The 16,704-nt window shown below is 32.2% G+C and overlaps 1 protein-coding gene across 2 annotated transcripts; it reads right to left on the bottom strand.

Moving 5' to 3' along the window:
* Positions 1-116: 116 nt before the first annotated feature.
* On the bottom strand, positions 117-12,303 carry LOC139515591 (UBX domain-containing protein 1-like). Of its 2 annotated transcripts, XM_071305182.1 has the most exons (11): positions 12,149-12,303; positions 10,791-10,844; positions 10,016-10,095; positions 9,407-9,533; positions 8,623-8,754; positions 8,122-8,241; positions 6,307-6,378; positions 5,698-5,749; positions 2,956-3,063; positions 2,317-2,497; positions 117-245 (listed from the first exon to the last, which is right to left on the bottom strand). In XM_071305182.1, the coding sequence occupies exons 1-11, from the start codon at positions 12,202-12,204 to the stop codon at positions 202-204; spliced, it is 1,026 nt and encodes a 341-aa protein (XP_071161283.1). In that variant the 5' UTR covers positions 12,205-12,303; the 3' UTR covers positions 117-201. The 2 variants fall into 2 exon arrangements, with proteins under 2 accessions (XP_071161283.1, XP_071161284.1); XM_071305183.1 differs by lacking the exons at positions 10,016-10,095; positions 10,791-10,844; positions 12,149-12,303 and adding an exon at positions 9,967-10,015.
* Positions 12,304-16,704: the final 4,401 nt, after the last annotated feature.

Raw genomic sequence — 16,704 nt, 5'->3', positions numbered from 1 at the left:
TGTTCTATCCATGAAAATAAGCGAAAATTTGCACCCCACGAAAATAACCCCCTATATGGTATTTTAGCACAAATTACACAACAGTGACAACACTCTACAATAGAATTAATTAAGCATTTTCTTTACATAGTAAAACATTTATTCAGAGCTTAATAACATAAATAACATAAAATATCTGTTGTCACTGTTTTAAAGTTGGCATCACATTGCTTTGGTTACAATTAAAACAGCAGAAGGGACCAATCCTACAAAAGAAAATCACATAATAAGAGTAAGTCACATATAATTTTGATGGTAAATGTATAAAAACCACAGTATTTTTTTCTTTTTCTTCATAACATTTAAATACTCTTTTTTTGTGGACCTTTTTGTCCATCATTCATTTTCTCATAATTTATTCATCTGCTAATTGTCTTAATAAGTTTAATTCATTTGCATCTCATTAAACTTCAAAGCATATTCAAGAACACTAGTTTTTTTAAAGAGTGATTTCTTTTTATTATATATAATATGTTGCTTAATGTAAATAAAATGTATACCATCTTCTTAGATTGTAAAATAGCAATTAAAAAAGTCTAGTTCTTTGCTCAAATCTGCAAATTTTGAAACAGAAAAAAAGATCAATTAAATCCTCTTTTTTCTTATTTTATTTCAAAAATTTATCTCATAGATTTCTTTTTATTCAAAAACAAGTTTTTTTCATGAACAATCTATGCAACTTTTTTGGCACAACTTGTAGCTTCAAAAAAAGCACAGTGACCCATACATTTTATTATATTTTTTGTAAAAACATAGAAAAATCTACTTTCTGGCAAGGTATAAGAAATTTATTTAATAAGGAAATATTTACCAAAGATGCACCATAACTTAACAAAATTGTCTGCATGGTTGTAGAGATACTGGCCAATTAGTGTAGGATAATCGGTTGAAATTACCAACCGATTATCTATTACAATTGGTTGACAGCAACCAACTGACTATCAGTTATAATCGCAGATTATACCTTGCCCGTTTTTTTAAATGAAATCATGCATTTAGTCTCATTGTACATGTCTTATGTGTATATTCCATAACATTGTAGAGTTTATATATTCGTATTTGATCTTGTGTTTTCTTTTCATATATTCTGGCGTACTTAATTATAATCCTGGTACCTTTGATTACTATTTATTTAACAGTTAAAACAATTAATTAATAAGAATCAAGATTCATATTGAATATATTTTAGCTCATAATTACAACATTTATTACCAACAGTGACACTAACATTTCTAAATTTCAATGGTGTAACTCACAATACAATTTCAATATAACATAGCTGTATAAACATTTGAGTGCTTCTAATTAAGAACAGATATCTAAAAAATTTTAACTTTAAAAAATTAAGATTAACAGAAAAAAATAAAACAATGCATTTGCATTATAATATATACAGTAAACAAAGCCAATGTCTGTTAATTCGTGTAAAATGCTTTTTTCACTTTTGTGATCATTATTTTTCTGTCAATTATGTCATTCGTCATCTGAACTTATAATTGCAAGAATGGGGAATTATTGCATAGTTGAACTGTATCTGATTCATGATTCTTTCATTTTTCAATATGGTGGACAAATTTCAGAAAATTTACAGAAATAAACGATGTTTGGCAAGCAGTTTGGAAAGGAATATGATGTTTTTGATGCTACAAATGCATAAAACATAAATAAAAGGCAATTTGCAACACATTCTAATGAAACTAAGAAATTATTTTGTCTAAAATCAGAATGATTTTATGTACGCTCTCGAGTAACAAGTAGAATCTACCAGTATTGGAAGAAAGTATTTTATACAAAGTTATTAATTTGAAATAACATTCCATCAATCTGCAAATAGTTATAGTCAATGCATTTGTCACGTTTATAAAGAAGGAAATTGGTTATGTCTTTAATTATAAGATGTTTGACATTGTTATTGTCATCGATCCTGATATTTTTTGTTATTTTTTTTTGACTGCGCATATAAAATGCAAACTGCAAACGGACCGGAAGTTGATAAGCTTAAAGTCTGGAAAATTTAACAACAAACGATTAAACAAAATCCCAATTGATTATCGACATCGCCAGGCCAAACCAACTGATTTCCGACTTATTCCGATCATCGGAACAAGACTATGGCCAATTTTGTCCAAATATTTTAAGTTTGTAAATAAATTAGATTTTAATTTTGTTTCACATGAGTGTTAAAGCCTTGATGAAATAGACTAGCAAACACAATAATGAGTTAACTCCCCTTACCCAGCTTATACCTGCCCCCTAAAATGATCCATGGAATCTTACCTAATTGATCTAATGGTTTTTCATAATCTTCATTTTGAAACACTTTTTTAGGAAAGTTTGTCATCAAAGAGAATGGCCCTGATTGTTCAGTTCTGTTCATCTCTATGTATAATCTTACTGCTGCTAGTGGTTCCTTGGCTGAAAATGTTTGTGTTAATGGTTGTCCTGAAGGGAATCTAATCTGCAATAGAGGAAACAACATCTTGATATAACTATTGGATGTGACTGGCTAACTGATTTTTTATAAATAAATAAATTGTTTATAACATCAAAGTATAAAAACATCTAGTGGATTCATCATTATTCGTAGGATACTAATTATTCGTGCTTTTTTGTGGGTACAGGTGAAACACAAAGTTAAATGTTCAACAAATTACTTTTTTTTTATCTTTGGCAAAACCACTAAACAACATATACACGAAAAGTCAAGTTTTCCACCATCCACGAAAATGGGTACCCACGAAAAATAAAAGAAGCCACAGTACCAATATTTTTTGTGGGTTCACATACCATAAGTTCATCTGTGAGCTATTCCTCACTAAATTAATGATAGCCCTCTTTAAGTTTTGGGTAGACAGGAAGTTGCTGAGTGATGGATATAACATGTATAAGCACACATTATTCTGAATTTTTATTTACCTGTAATCGACAGTCTGTATATTCCTTTTTAACAGCAGGTGTAGCTACAGGTGCAGCAGAAGGGGATGGTGCTGTATTGGATTTTTGTACATCTTTATCTTTGGCAAACTGAAAAAAAGAAGTTCAGTGTCAACCTATTAAAAATTAGTATAACAAAGAACTTACTTAAAATACACACTATATTTTCATAACATGCAACTTCTTAGTATAAAAACACTAGTAATTTATTAAATTGCTTACTTATCTGGTTTTAATCATTAAACCAAATCATGATTTGCTTATTGTTGAAGGCAATACATCAAACTTTGGTTGTCAACTTCTACGTCATTTGGTAATGGTTGAGAGTTGTCTCATAAACAACCATACCATATCTCCTTATATGTATGTAACAAGTTAAAACCATGACACAATCTTCAATCATTTGCCAAGCCCAGCCTGTTTTAAAACTCAAATAGATTATTTCTTCTCATTTTTCATGAAATATTTTTTTTAATTAATATCTCTTTTTGTATACATTGTTAAAAGAATGTTTCTACATATTTTTTCAATCACTACAATTTGATTTTTTTTTTAACCCTTTCAACGCTACACAAAAAAATAGAAAAATGGCTGCTGCTGCAGCATTTTTTTGTGTTCATTCATTAGAACATTACATTCCTTTTCAGACTGTTGTATCTTTTTTATTATAAGAGATACAGAGAAAGTTATTGCATGAAAAATGCTCACGAGAGTATGAACTATAATGTTAGATAGTTATTTCAGTAAAATCTTTATCAGGTTACCTGCATTTTCAGGTAATTAATAGGTAAAAGGTGTAATTTATTACATTTGTGTTGAATTTTGAATAAAAACTACTTTTAGTCTTCATCTATTTTGTTGTTTTATCTGCCATATAATAAAGAAGACACCAATTGCTCGATTCTGTAGCATATTGCACCATACACAACATATTATGTAATTGTGGCACAAATCAGTGGCGCCGTCCTCAAAATTTTTAGTCAACCTCCGTTTTCCCCCCTTTTTCTGCGTCTCGTAATGATCGATCAAATCATATTTCCCACACGACTTGAATGTTATAAACACATTGAGATAACAAGAAACCTTTTAACTAATCCTTGTCGTCAGTTTCGCCATAGAAATGCTGAAATATTTCCATATTTACAGCTTCGTTTCCGATTTCTGCCATTTGCATTTGTCAAAATATTTGTTTTTATTTTCCTTCAATTTTCCTTCTACTGCATTTTACAATAAAAATTGCCGGGATTTCAAGCGCAAATGAGACCTTGCATATCCTGGATTCATACAAGGAAAAATTAGAGAGGACCCGAATGAAAACCGAATGGTTTAAGAGTCCTTATGAAAAATCCCTTGTCATCACGGCATTTGCTGCAAATAGAAGTGGCGGACGGTGTATGTCATCGCAGCATATGCTGTGTATAGCGTTGAAAGGGTTAAATGTTTAGACCTCAAAAGCAAGCACTCAAAATTACCATAATTTTGATCAGATATGAATATCAGAATAATTATTGAAGACCTTTGATGCAACTTTTAGATGAACATTAATTAAACTAGATACCATTGAGATGGGAGCCATCTCTGTGGGCCCTGCTGTCAATCGGTTCTCGAGAGGTAGAGCGGACACAATTTGTTAAAAACAACGAACGGATGGACAGACCAATGGACTGACCTTTGACCTAGGATGCATACATTATGACACATTCTCTGGTGTTGGTTAATATATATGTTAAGTTGAAAATGTTTGTCAGGTATAAAGTATGAAATAATAACAGCTGTCCTCTCAAAATATAGTGTGGATCAAATTTGTTAGCGATGGACAGACCAACAGACAGACAGACCTTTGACCTAGGAAGTTGTACATACATCATGACACACCCTCTGGTGTTGGTTAAAATGGATGTCAAGTATAATATTTGAAATCATAACGGTTCTCAAGATATAGAGCGGACACAATCTTCACCACAGGACACTGGGTTGTCAACTGAAACCAAAGTTTTTTTGACCTTGACCTTTAACCTAGGAAGTTGTACATACATCATGACACGCCCTCTGGTGGTGGTTAAAATGGATGTCAAGTATAAACTTTGAAATCATAACGGTTATCTAGATATGGAGCGGACACGATCTTCACCACAGGACACAGGGTTGTCAACTGAAACCAAAGTTTTTGACCTTGACCTTTGACCTAGGAAGTTGTACATACATCATGACACACCCTCTGGTGTTGGTTAATAAACATGTTAAGTATTAAGTATAAAATCATAACGGTTATCTAGATATGGAGCGGACACGATCTTCACCACAGGACACGGGGTTGTCAACTGGAACCAAAGTTTTTGACCTTGACCTTTGACCTAGGAAGTTGTACATACATCATGACACACCCTCTGGTGTTGGTTAAAATGGATGACAAGTATAAACTTTGAAATCATAACGGTTCTCAAGATATAGAGCGGACACAATCTTCACCACAGGACACAGGGTTGTCAACTGAAACCAAAGTTTTTTTACCTTGACCTTTGACCTAGAAAGTTGTACATACATCATGACACGCCCTCTGGTGGTGGTTAATAAACATGTAAAGTATAAAGTATGAAATCATAATGGTTCTCTAGATTTGGAGCGGACACAAAGTTAAAGTGTTACAGACGGACGGACAGACGGACGGATAGACTGATCACTATAGGGCCCTAATTATAATCTATATCACATCCTTAAACAAACCTTAGCTGCTCTATCTCTTTTATCTTTTTCTATCTGATCTTTCACTCTTTGTCTGAAATAGAATTGGAATTTTTTTCGAATGCCTTCATTTGTCAATTAATGTTGATAAAACTTTCAAATATAACATCTTCATTATGAAAAACAATATATTTCCACCAAACAAAAACTATTATTTCAACTATAGGGATATGACAAAACCATCAATGGTTCTGGTGTCCTTTTCAAGTCTCTATTATGGGTACATTAAAATTCAAACATCACTATCATAATATATCACTTAATGTTATATCAATATAAAAAAGAAGATGTGGTATGATTGCCAATGAGACAACTATCCACAAAAGACCAAAATGACACAGACATTAACAACTATAGGTCACCGTACAGCCTTCAACAATGAGCAAAGCCCATACCGCATAGTCAGCTATAAAACGCTCCGATAACACAATGTAAAACAATTCAAACGAGAAAACTAACGGCCTTATTTATGTAAAAAAATGAACAAAAAACAAATATGTAACACATAAACAAACGACAACCACTGAATTACAGGCTCAATGCCATCAAAGATCAACTTTGCAAGAGTCAATTATAACATGTTGATTTTACCTTGCTAATTTATCGTCCATTTTTTCTCTTCTTCTTTGTTCAGCTATCTTCTTAATTTCATCTTCTTCTATTCTAAATGGAAACAAAAGTGTAAGGGAGCTACCATTTGATTTTTATGGGGGGGGGCTAGGATGAAAAATTTTGTCCTGCATATTTTTTTAACCTGTAATCTCTGTCCTGCCTTTTTATTTTGCACTCTGTTTGGTCCTGTTTTTTTTTTTTTTTTAGTTTATCCTGACTTTTTTTTACCTAAATTGTCGTCCTGACTTTTTTTTTTGGCAATTGTCTCATCCTGCCTTTTTTTTTACTCAAAACTCCTGTCCTGCCTATTTTTTTCGAATTTCATCCTAGCCCCCCATAAAAATCAAATGGTAGCTCCCTAAACAGAATAAAGAGATGCAAATAATAATTTTTACTGTCTTTGTTACCTATTGTTTCCTTACCAGAACCCTCTGTAAACTGTGATGTCCAAATTCATTGGGGTTCTCTTCCTTTATAAATGTATAAATAAATTTTGTGTTTTTACTGTCTTCTGATTGGTTAAAATTATTAGTTTTATTTTCTGATGGCGACACGCCCACTTTAACGTTGTGTATTCATACGCCAACATGTGTGTATGTTGTTATTGTTAATATAAATAATATAAAAAGTTCTTTGAGCCTTAGTTTTGATAGAAATTTATTTATAATGAATGGCAATAATTTATTTTGATTTTATTGAACCATAAAACTAATTTTTGACTCTTCACATTTTACATAATCCGCTTCGCGGATTATTCAATGAGAAGAGTCAAAAATTAGTTTTATGGTTCAATAAATTCAAAATAGATAATAGCCATTCATTAAATACACATATGAGCTGCTGGACCCTTTTATGTACATCAAATATATCAAGGGTTGTAATTTCACCACTGTAAAAAGTTAATGGGTCTGTTATTTTCATCTTTCTGTTTTGGCATATCAATTTTTTATTTAACTCTTGTTTGAGGGTTTACAGGTGAAATTCTGTAGGAATTTGATGTTTGTACACTAAAAAAATCTATATTCACAATGACAATGAGTTTAGATAAGTTTTCATGTACTAAACATGTTATTCAGTTGTTGTCATGGTTCCTGTCTATCATATTTCCTTTTCATTTATTGTTTTTGTCACAAATCCAGCTGTAAGTTTTTTTCGTATGATTTCTTTCACATTTTGCCATGTTTGTCATTATATAACTGCCTATTAGTTAAGGGTTTGCTAATTTTTAACAGCTGTATGGTTACCTTTAGTTTACCTTCACGTCGTTCAAACTCCAGAAAGTAGTTGTTTCATTGGCAACCATACCACATTTCCTGTATCCACATTGAAGTAAATACTATTTTTAAACAAACTTTTATGCATGGCTTAAAATAAAATATTGTTTGTTTCCCCAATCCTGACAGACCCTGCAAAAACGTTCCGACTCATAAAATTTTATTGTCAAAACTAAGTCTATATCATTTATTCATTTCCAAATTTCAGGCTTGCCGTCTCGACCAATATTGTTTTAGCTTTTTGAAAAAAATAAAATTATTTCCCTACCTACCTACCCACACCTTGCTTGGCAGGGTCGGGATTGAGGAAACAAACAACATTTTAGTTTAGGCCTATTGTAAAGTTTACAGAATTTAATCATCGTCAGAACATACTTACTTTGATTTTATTGATACCAGCACTTATCATCACCAGTACGTACTTACTTTGATTTTATTGATACCAGCACTTATCATCACCAGTACGTACTTACTTTGATTTTATTGATACCAGTACTTATCATCACCAGTACGTACTTACTTTGATTTTATAGATACTATTTCTTTTCCTTGTGTTCTTCTTTGTTTCTCTCTTGCCGTCTGTTCTTTTTTCTCTTGCTCTTCTCTTTCTAGTCTTTTCTGTTTTAACTTTTCTTGTAACCTGGCATGTCAAGGTAAGTAAAGATTTTAACTGGTGACTGTGTCGATAGCCTTTTAAAGTGGAGGGTACCAGTCTAGGTATTCTTTTTATTAATGTACCCTGGACTCATTATTGTTTTCATGGAATATCAATTTGTAGTGAATTTTGTTGAAACAGGTGAAAAACAAATTTAAATGTTTAACGAAGTATAAAAGTTCTTTAATTACAATGCAAATTTGTATTTTTTGCAAAACAGTTGCAATTTATGCATTTGAGTAAAAACAATATAAATTTCTGATTTTACAGTGTTGGCAATTTGAATGGGTGATATACCTTGTTTGACTTTATGTCTTAATAGTTTTATCACCAATCATCCAATGTTTTGTTTTTAAAGTTACTTACTTATTCATTTGTTCTTTCTTTTCCTCTGCTGTTAATGGTTTAATGACCTCCGTGGACTCAGAAAAGCTGGAATGTTGTGTTCTGGCTGCGTGGGCTTGAGCTTCCATCTCAGTCCTTAGGAACTTCCCACACCTGTAACATAATTACAAATACTCTTTTATTTGAATCATTATACAAAATCTTGATTTTCTTTATATATAATAAACAAGAATGTGTCCATAGTACAAGGTTGTCCCACTCACATTGTCATTTTCTATTTTCAGTGGACTCTTGAATAGGGGTTGAAAACTCATATTTGGCATCAAAATTAGAAAGATCATATCGTAGGGAAAATGTGTATTAATTGTCAAGTTGATTGGACTTCAAATTCATCAAAAACTACCTCGACCAAAAACTTTAACCTGAAGCAAGACAGACGGACGGATGAACGAACAAATAAAGAAAAAAAAGAACTAACAAATGATCTGACGCACAGACTGAAAAACATGCTTCATTTTCTTTTTCTGATTTGTAGTATAAAGTATAAGTAATAATGTAATTTTTATTGAATCACATCTTATATCTAACTTTCTCTCAAAAACCTAAACTCTTAATTACTTAGGTAAATGAAATAAGGAAGTGTTAGTGACAGCTTACAAGTTTCCATCCATTTTTTTTCTTTTTAATCTTGGTTACATAATATATTTATCAATTTCCAGTATGGTCAGACAATTTGCAAGAATCAATTTCAATAACTACCCAGTTCCATTAAAACAACTGTATCCTGGTTTTATTCAATACTTACTCATCACACTTGAGTGAGTTTGCCTGAACTGGTCCCGCTGGTTCACCAGAAGGTTCACCACCAGCTGCACTGTCACTAGGTCCTGGTTCTTGGGTGGATGTTTCCATTGGTTGACTACTCTCTGTTTCTAAAATACAAAAAAAAAATTTAGTATTCACAGAAGATAATAAAATACTAGTGATTCTTTATTTGAATTATACTAATTATAACTTCATTGAGTTTGTGGTAAACCAAGAATTCAATTGTTTATAGAAATACTCATTTTCTATTGACTTATTTGTAAAAAAAATGAAAAATCAATGAAATCAAGAATCCACGAAAAACTATCCTCAATCCACAATTATTGCTATGCAAAATTTAAGGAATCCACAGGGATAATTAGGGTTAGATTAAATAAGTGTGTGTCCAACATTAACTGTATGCAATTTCAAAGATTGTGTTCTACATGTATATGAATTTCAATATTTATTCACTGTGCTGATTGATTGATTGTTGGTGTTTAAAGCCACATTCACATTTATTACAGGTGTACTCCTGTTACACAATCATTGTTTATTTACCTGAAGATTTACCAAGTGTGTGTCCTACAGGTGCTACAAAGTTTATTACCTGAAGATTTACCAAGTGTGTGTCCTACAGGTGCCACAAAGGGTTCATCAATATCAGCATCACCTTCATGTGCAAACAACCTATAAACAACCAAAATTATATATGGACGATGATATTGATGTATAAAAGTCAGATATCTTTTTTTAAGTAAGACTTTTGCTTATATCTTACCTCCTATCAAAAGCTGTACAAAATGGCAATTTCATGAATTTATTGTCAAATATTTAGGATATATATGTAAGTATGATCTATAGAGCAGTTTTGAGTTTTATTTTATGGATTAGTTACACCAGTTGACGTCACTTGACAATCTACTCTTACTGTGAAGTAATAACATAAGTCATTGTAAGTATTATGACATCAGTAATTAATGGAAAAAGAAGGAATTCTAAAGTTGTCTTTACATCAATGAGACAGCAATCCTACAACATTTAAAAAAAAAATACATATGTATATCATTGATATTTTTTTAGAATGTATCATCAATATAATCAAACTTACCTAACCTGATTAAAATACAGATCCTGTGTCCAAGCTTTGCTTACAAGGATATGAAAACACTTCATTCTGTTTTACATCCTGTACTGGAAATTAATTCATCATCCAATGAATTGTTAGCCTTCAAAGTTTTGAAGGTGTGTACATTGTATTCATCAGACAAAACTATAGGATTCCGTAATGTCTTTAAAACAATGTAAAACAGAGCGTTTTCTAACAGCTTATCTGATACACAGTCACAGGATCTTTTTTTTTTAATTAATCAGATTAAACTTACCAGTCCATTGCTAGCTGTACACCTTTGTAATTTGTTTTGGCAAGAGCCCTTTCCCTGAAAATAGAGCAGACAACATTAATAGGATAATTGTTTCAATGAATGTGGAGATTGCAAAAGTTGTACCACTTGACATTTTCTATGCATATGCCTAGATTTTTACTCAAGATAGATATTTTGTTTTGTTAACCTACTTGTTATGATCTCCATGATAAATCTCATAGGTACACAATTGGGGAACTTTACCAGTATTAAAACAGCAAGATAATGGTCAAATTAAATATTGAATTCTTGGGAAGACTCAAAGTAAAGGGAAGGGTAGTACAGAATAAGTATAAGTTTATACTCAAAGAACTTGAAGAAGTTCAAAGCATATAAACCTTTAAAAATATGCTGCACAACCCTTTGTTTTGACCTCTGCAAAAATGAAAGTAGTGTAGATGAACTTTCATATTCAGGTTTTATTTTTTTTTAAATTCATTGTAGTAAACATGTTTAGAGCAGGAAATCCTTTGAGAAATTGCATTGCCTATATTTACAGAAGTACAACCTTTAAACTAGGGTTTAAACTCACAACCACTGTTGACAAGCAAAATATGATCAGTATCTTCAAATGAGGAGTGACCCTTCAATGTAACAACTATCCTTTTTAACATGTTTAAGAGGGGAACATTTCAAGTGATAATTTTTGTTGTTGTAAAAACCACTTTTTACTATTAAAACACTGTATAATATATATTGATCCTCAAATTTCCCCCAAGTATTATTGAAACACTGTCTTATATACTGATCCTCAAATTTCCCCAAAATACTATATAACATCGAAACAGATAAAAAAAAATGATTTCTTTCATTTAATCATAGATAGATAACCAATGAAAATGCAACGGAAATAAGGTGTCCATATCAAATTTTCCCACTAGGGAAAAATGACGATATAGCCAATTCTAGTGTACCCTTCAGCTCTCTAGGGGTGCTTGGAATAACGGCAAATTATTCAATAATGTTCCATGAATTGCATGATGTGTTACTCCATGTATGTGCACTGCTCAAACTAGTCCAAATAATTACGATGTTTTGGAAGACTATTTTATTCTTTAGCTTTGACGCATTCCAACAGCAGATGCCAGACATCATGATGCAGATAGTGATTATCTGGACATTCTTCAATATAATTCAACACAAACACCAAAGCAGGTATGTACATTCTTTTGGGGGCATTCGTATTTTTTTTGGGTTAAATTTCCTTATCATATGAAAAATCAAGTCACGATAGAAGTAGTGATTCAGGGAAATTGAAAGTGAACTTGGTCATTTTTTTTAAATAAATTGGTCCAAATAACATTTATCATATAACATACGCTCTGTTTTGGGTAAATCCCATTTCCATCAGTGTTTGGACATCAGTTGAAGACATGATTAGGTTTTGTTGAAGCTACAAGGGGTTTGTATTGTAAGTTGTGATTTCAGGAGTTTTCAAGTTTCATTTCAGTTTTAGAAGGGAGGCAACTCAGGTGAAAATATTAAGTTAGGAAGTTATTCCGGACTCGAAGCGATATTCAATCCGTAATTTCTTTAGTTCTGAAAAAAACGTATAAGACAATAACAATCAAAACCAAGGAGTGAAAAAAGACTCACAAAACCAAAGGACATTTACATCAACAGTTATAAATAATAATTAAGAAATAACACGAACTCCACTAAAAACCGGGAGTGAAATCAGGTGCTCCGGAAGGGTAAGCATTTCCTGCACCGTATACGGCACCCGTCATATGTTATTTCTTTGTTCATTTCGGTAATGATGGAAGGTTATTCATATGGGGACGAAGTCCCCAATAACAGTAGAAAATTCAATAAAAAAAAAAATCGGGAAAATTTCCCGAATTTTTCATTGTACTAATGAACTCAAAATCGTTCAATTTTTTTTATGTCATGTTTTGAAATCCCGGACCTGTGCAGAAATGTACAATATACTTCCTTTTTCCGGTCTCGTTTGTATGGAACTTTGAGTAAAATATATATTTATCAGTCTAGTATAAAATAGGAAGGAACGTGCAATACCAATTTCATTTTTAATAATTCCTTGATATGAAAAAACGTTACCTAATGATAGCGTTTCTTTGTTTACATTGCATATGACGTCATAATTTAAATAACGTCACAACTAAAATCCCTAACAACAGAACCAAAATCGGAAACGTTACGGTATTTCCGTTTCTTTTTTTTTTGACAAATAATTAAGTTACAAAAAAATAATTCATACAGACTTCGTCCCCATTTACAGGTAATGCCTGCCTCATATTATTAAAGGTTGGGGCTTTTTTCCACCGGCTAGAATGAGGGAAGTGAGTGATGTTATTTGTATGAACGGATCGGATAAGGAATGTTCTGTTTTTCCGGATATGGATACGATAGTTTACATGGGTTGCACCGGAAGAAGCGACTGCCTGGCAAAAAAGATAAGCGACGGCATGGGAGCAAGAAAGATAGTTTAACGTAGAAATGTTTGTTTCCGATTATTCTAAAGTGACAGAAAGTATTGATTTACACGAAAACAGCAACACTTCTGCCTTTGTTAGTCAGCGATCTGAAAACAAACGCAGATATAGCACTAAAACTTTCCCAAGTGGTAAGTGACGTCTAAAAAGTAAAAAAAAAAAAGGGGGATGGTACTAAACATATATATATATATGCCATTGACATGAAGACCTTGTTGTCACAGAAAATAAAGATGGGGAAACTCAAAGCGTGCAGATCGAGCCAAACATGTGAAAACAAAAAATAAAACGTCAAAATACGATGATATGGGATATATCATATGAAAAGGTAGTCCAAATAATTATGACGTCTTGAAAGGCTATTATAATTTTTTTCTTTGACGCCTTACATCGAAGTAAGGCGTCAAAGAAAAAAATTATAATAGCCTTTCAAGACGTCATAATTATTTGGACTAATGAAAAGGCAGAAAACATTGCAGGAAAATAACCCTTTACCACGGTAAGAACAGTATCAGGTCCGTTCGCGCCCAATATAGTTTCGCACCCTACACGTTCGCACCTCACATTTTCGCCCCCCACGTCCGTTCGCACCCTACATGTTCGCGCCCAATTTTTAATAAAATTTAAGTTAAATTGTTAGAAATTATTCATATGAATATAACAAATAATTGTATTCTATTTGAATAAAATTTGAGAATTTATTGAATAGATTTTTTTTTATCAATCTGATGATTAATTATTAAATGTTGATTTTGTATGATTATTGCTAATTGGTATTTATAAACAGCCTAATTTGGTGTTATTGTTTACTGTTGTTTATAAATCATGATTGTTGTTTTAAATTGCTTTGATGTAAATACTAATAAAATAAATATATAGCAATACACTTACCATGCATACCAGTTGTTCCACATGTTGTCAGATTCGCACTTAAAATTGACTAGAAACAGTGAAAAACAAATTATTTCAATACACTAACCAAAACACGATTAAGAATTATTCAACACACAAATGAAATAGTTGTTGCCAGAATAACATAATCCGACTTAAAAACAAAGACCTTTTTTTTTATAAACTTGTCATGAAACAAAAAATCTTGTCAGTATCTCGAATTATTTAGAAACAATGGCATATATATTTATACCAATACACCTAAAAAAAATCGGTAAAATTGGGTGCGAACGTGTGGGGTGCGAACGAACTTTTCGCAAAATTTGGGTGCGAACATGTGGGGTGCAAAAGTGAATGGGGGCGAATGTGGAAGGGTGTGAACGTGATTGGGCGCGAACAGACCCGGATTCCTTTACCACAGTCTACCGAATTATTCTGTTTATTGGATTTGTTATAAGTTATAACATGGGCAACACAATGGGTGCCACATGTGGAGCAGGATCTGCTTAACTATCCAGATCACCCCTAGTTTTTTGGTGGTGTTTTTTGTTGCTTATAAATCAAATAAGAATAACCTTGCAGGATCAAATGAAATGGTATTTGTACCTCCCTAAACACATGTAAGTGTTCATTTGTAATTGTCACTTGATGTCTTTGATACTGATATTGAGTCTCATGGGGTTTGACGTGGTATCAGCTGCATGATTTCTTCAAGTGTGACACATGAAAGTTGAATAATACAGCCTGAAAATGGGAATAAAATGGAAATGTCCAGCAGGTCACGGGAAATTACATGCACTGTTATGGGATCAAGAAGCAGGATATAGGATTCTCACTGAACAGAACAAAATTATTATATAAGTGGGAGCTGGGATCAAACCCCCTCCTCTTTTTTAATGAGACCCCCCCCCCCCCCCCTGATAGTCCAATGGTTACTTGAATGGTAATGTTTGGACATTGGTTTCAATAAAATAAATTACATACTTACCGGTACTCCCAAATCACTTCAAAATAAATTAATCTAAAGGTTTTTGTTAATGAATGAAAGAATGAAATGTATTGGTTGACCTAAGGTTAATCAGTTTAAATAACGAAGTCATCAGACAAATGGTGGTGTCATTTTATTTTTGTTTAAAATTTAACAGCATAACAAACATGCCAAATAAATAATGAATAAGCTTTATTGAGTGGCAAGGCATAGAAAAAGAGACAACATACATGTACATGTAATCTTTAATGAGCTTTTAATAAACCTAAATAAACATTGATAAATACATTTTGTATAAGACTAAAAAATGTTTAGACTTGCCAGACAGGCCCTATTTGCAACACCACTGTAATAGAATATATATATATATGTTTAGACGAGTTGTATATACATTATGTACACAGCCATGTATGACCATCATTGATGGCGATTTGATGGATACATCTGTTGTAGAGTTGTCACTGACTCAGACGTACTTATAAATATAATTAATTTCTGTGACTGTATATTACATTAATTTGTAGGATCCTTGACTATAGATAATTTAGCTGATCTGTAACAATAACATCTTCATACCTTATATATCATGTACTATAGTACGCTGCTAGATTAAAACTGACGAGGAAAGGTAACACACGGCCAGCGAAAGCTCTTTTAGTGAGAGCCCAGGTTGTCGTGTGGTCTAGTGGGACGGCTGCAGTGCAGGCGATTTGGTGTCACGATTTCACAGTAGGATGGGTTCGAATCCCGGCGAGGGAAGAACCAAAAATTTGCGAAAGCAAATTTACAGATCTAAAATTGTTGGGTTGATGTTTAGACGAGTTGTATATATATATAAGAAGATGTGGCATTAGTGCCAATTATATACATGTTTTCCTCAGCCAAATATTATCACTTTTACAGATGAAATAGTAGATGATAAAAAACGTATTTATTGGTCAAAGGCATGGGAGGATGGATTATCTATTCCCTATGATGGTGTGCCCTTTATTTTTGTTGGTCATGAGGATTTTGAATGCCACCATGGACAAAACCACAAAGGAAAGGATGGACTTAGAGTGAATCCTCATTTGTCTCAGGTACCCTATATATAAATCTGATGAAGACTTCAAATATTTTTATAATTTCATTTTATACATGTACATGTTAAGTATGTAAATGCTTATATAGGTTTAAACCTAATTTAGTCTTACCTTACTTGTCATATGCATACCTGTGGCTTTATTAAGTTTAATATATTAAACAGTATATAGAATGTTGACCAACCTGATATTTTACTGTGATGCCACCATGAATTAACATGGTTGATATGAAGTACATTCTTTTTATTTGTGAATTCACTGAACTGAAGGATATCAGTGAATTGAAAAATATGAAATTTTAATTAGTTTGAAAATAAAACAAATAACAATTAAACTGCTGTTTTTGCATTGAATTAGAACTATAAATTAAACTTGACATAGTTCCATTGATAAAGACTGCATTATATTATTTAGCTAAACAAAGAAAATTGTTAACTTTTGTATATAATTTATAACTT

This window comes from Mytilus edulis, chromosome 3 (assembly GCF_963676685.1).
Source record: "Mytilus edulis chromosome 3, xbMytEdul2.2, whole genome shotgun sequence".
In the NCBI taxonomy this organism is placed as follows: Eukaryota; Metazoa; Mollusca; class Bivalvia; order Mytilida; family Mytilidae; genus Mytilus; species Mytilus edulis.
Note: the sequence above shows the minus strand (reverse complement) of the source record. Positions and strands in the feature narration are given on the sequence as shown.

Coding starts and splice junctions, on each gene's coding strand:
- LOC139515591 (XM_071305182.1), bottom strand. CDS start 12,204: ATGTCTTCAACTGATGTCCAAACACTGATGGAAATGGGATTTACCCAA. Junction 9,534..10,015: donor CACACTTGGTAAATCTTCAG/GTAATAAACTTT, acceptor TTTGTATTTTAG/AAACAGAGAGTAGTCAACCA. Junction 8,242..8,622: donor AAGAAAGAACAAATGAATAA/GTAAGTAACTTT, acceptor TTGACATGCCAG/GTTACAAGAAAAGTTAAAAC.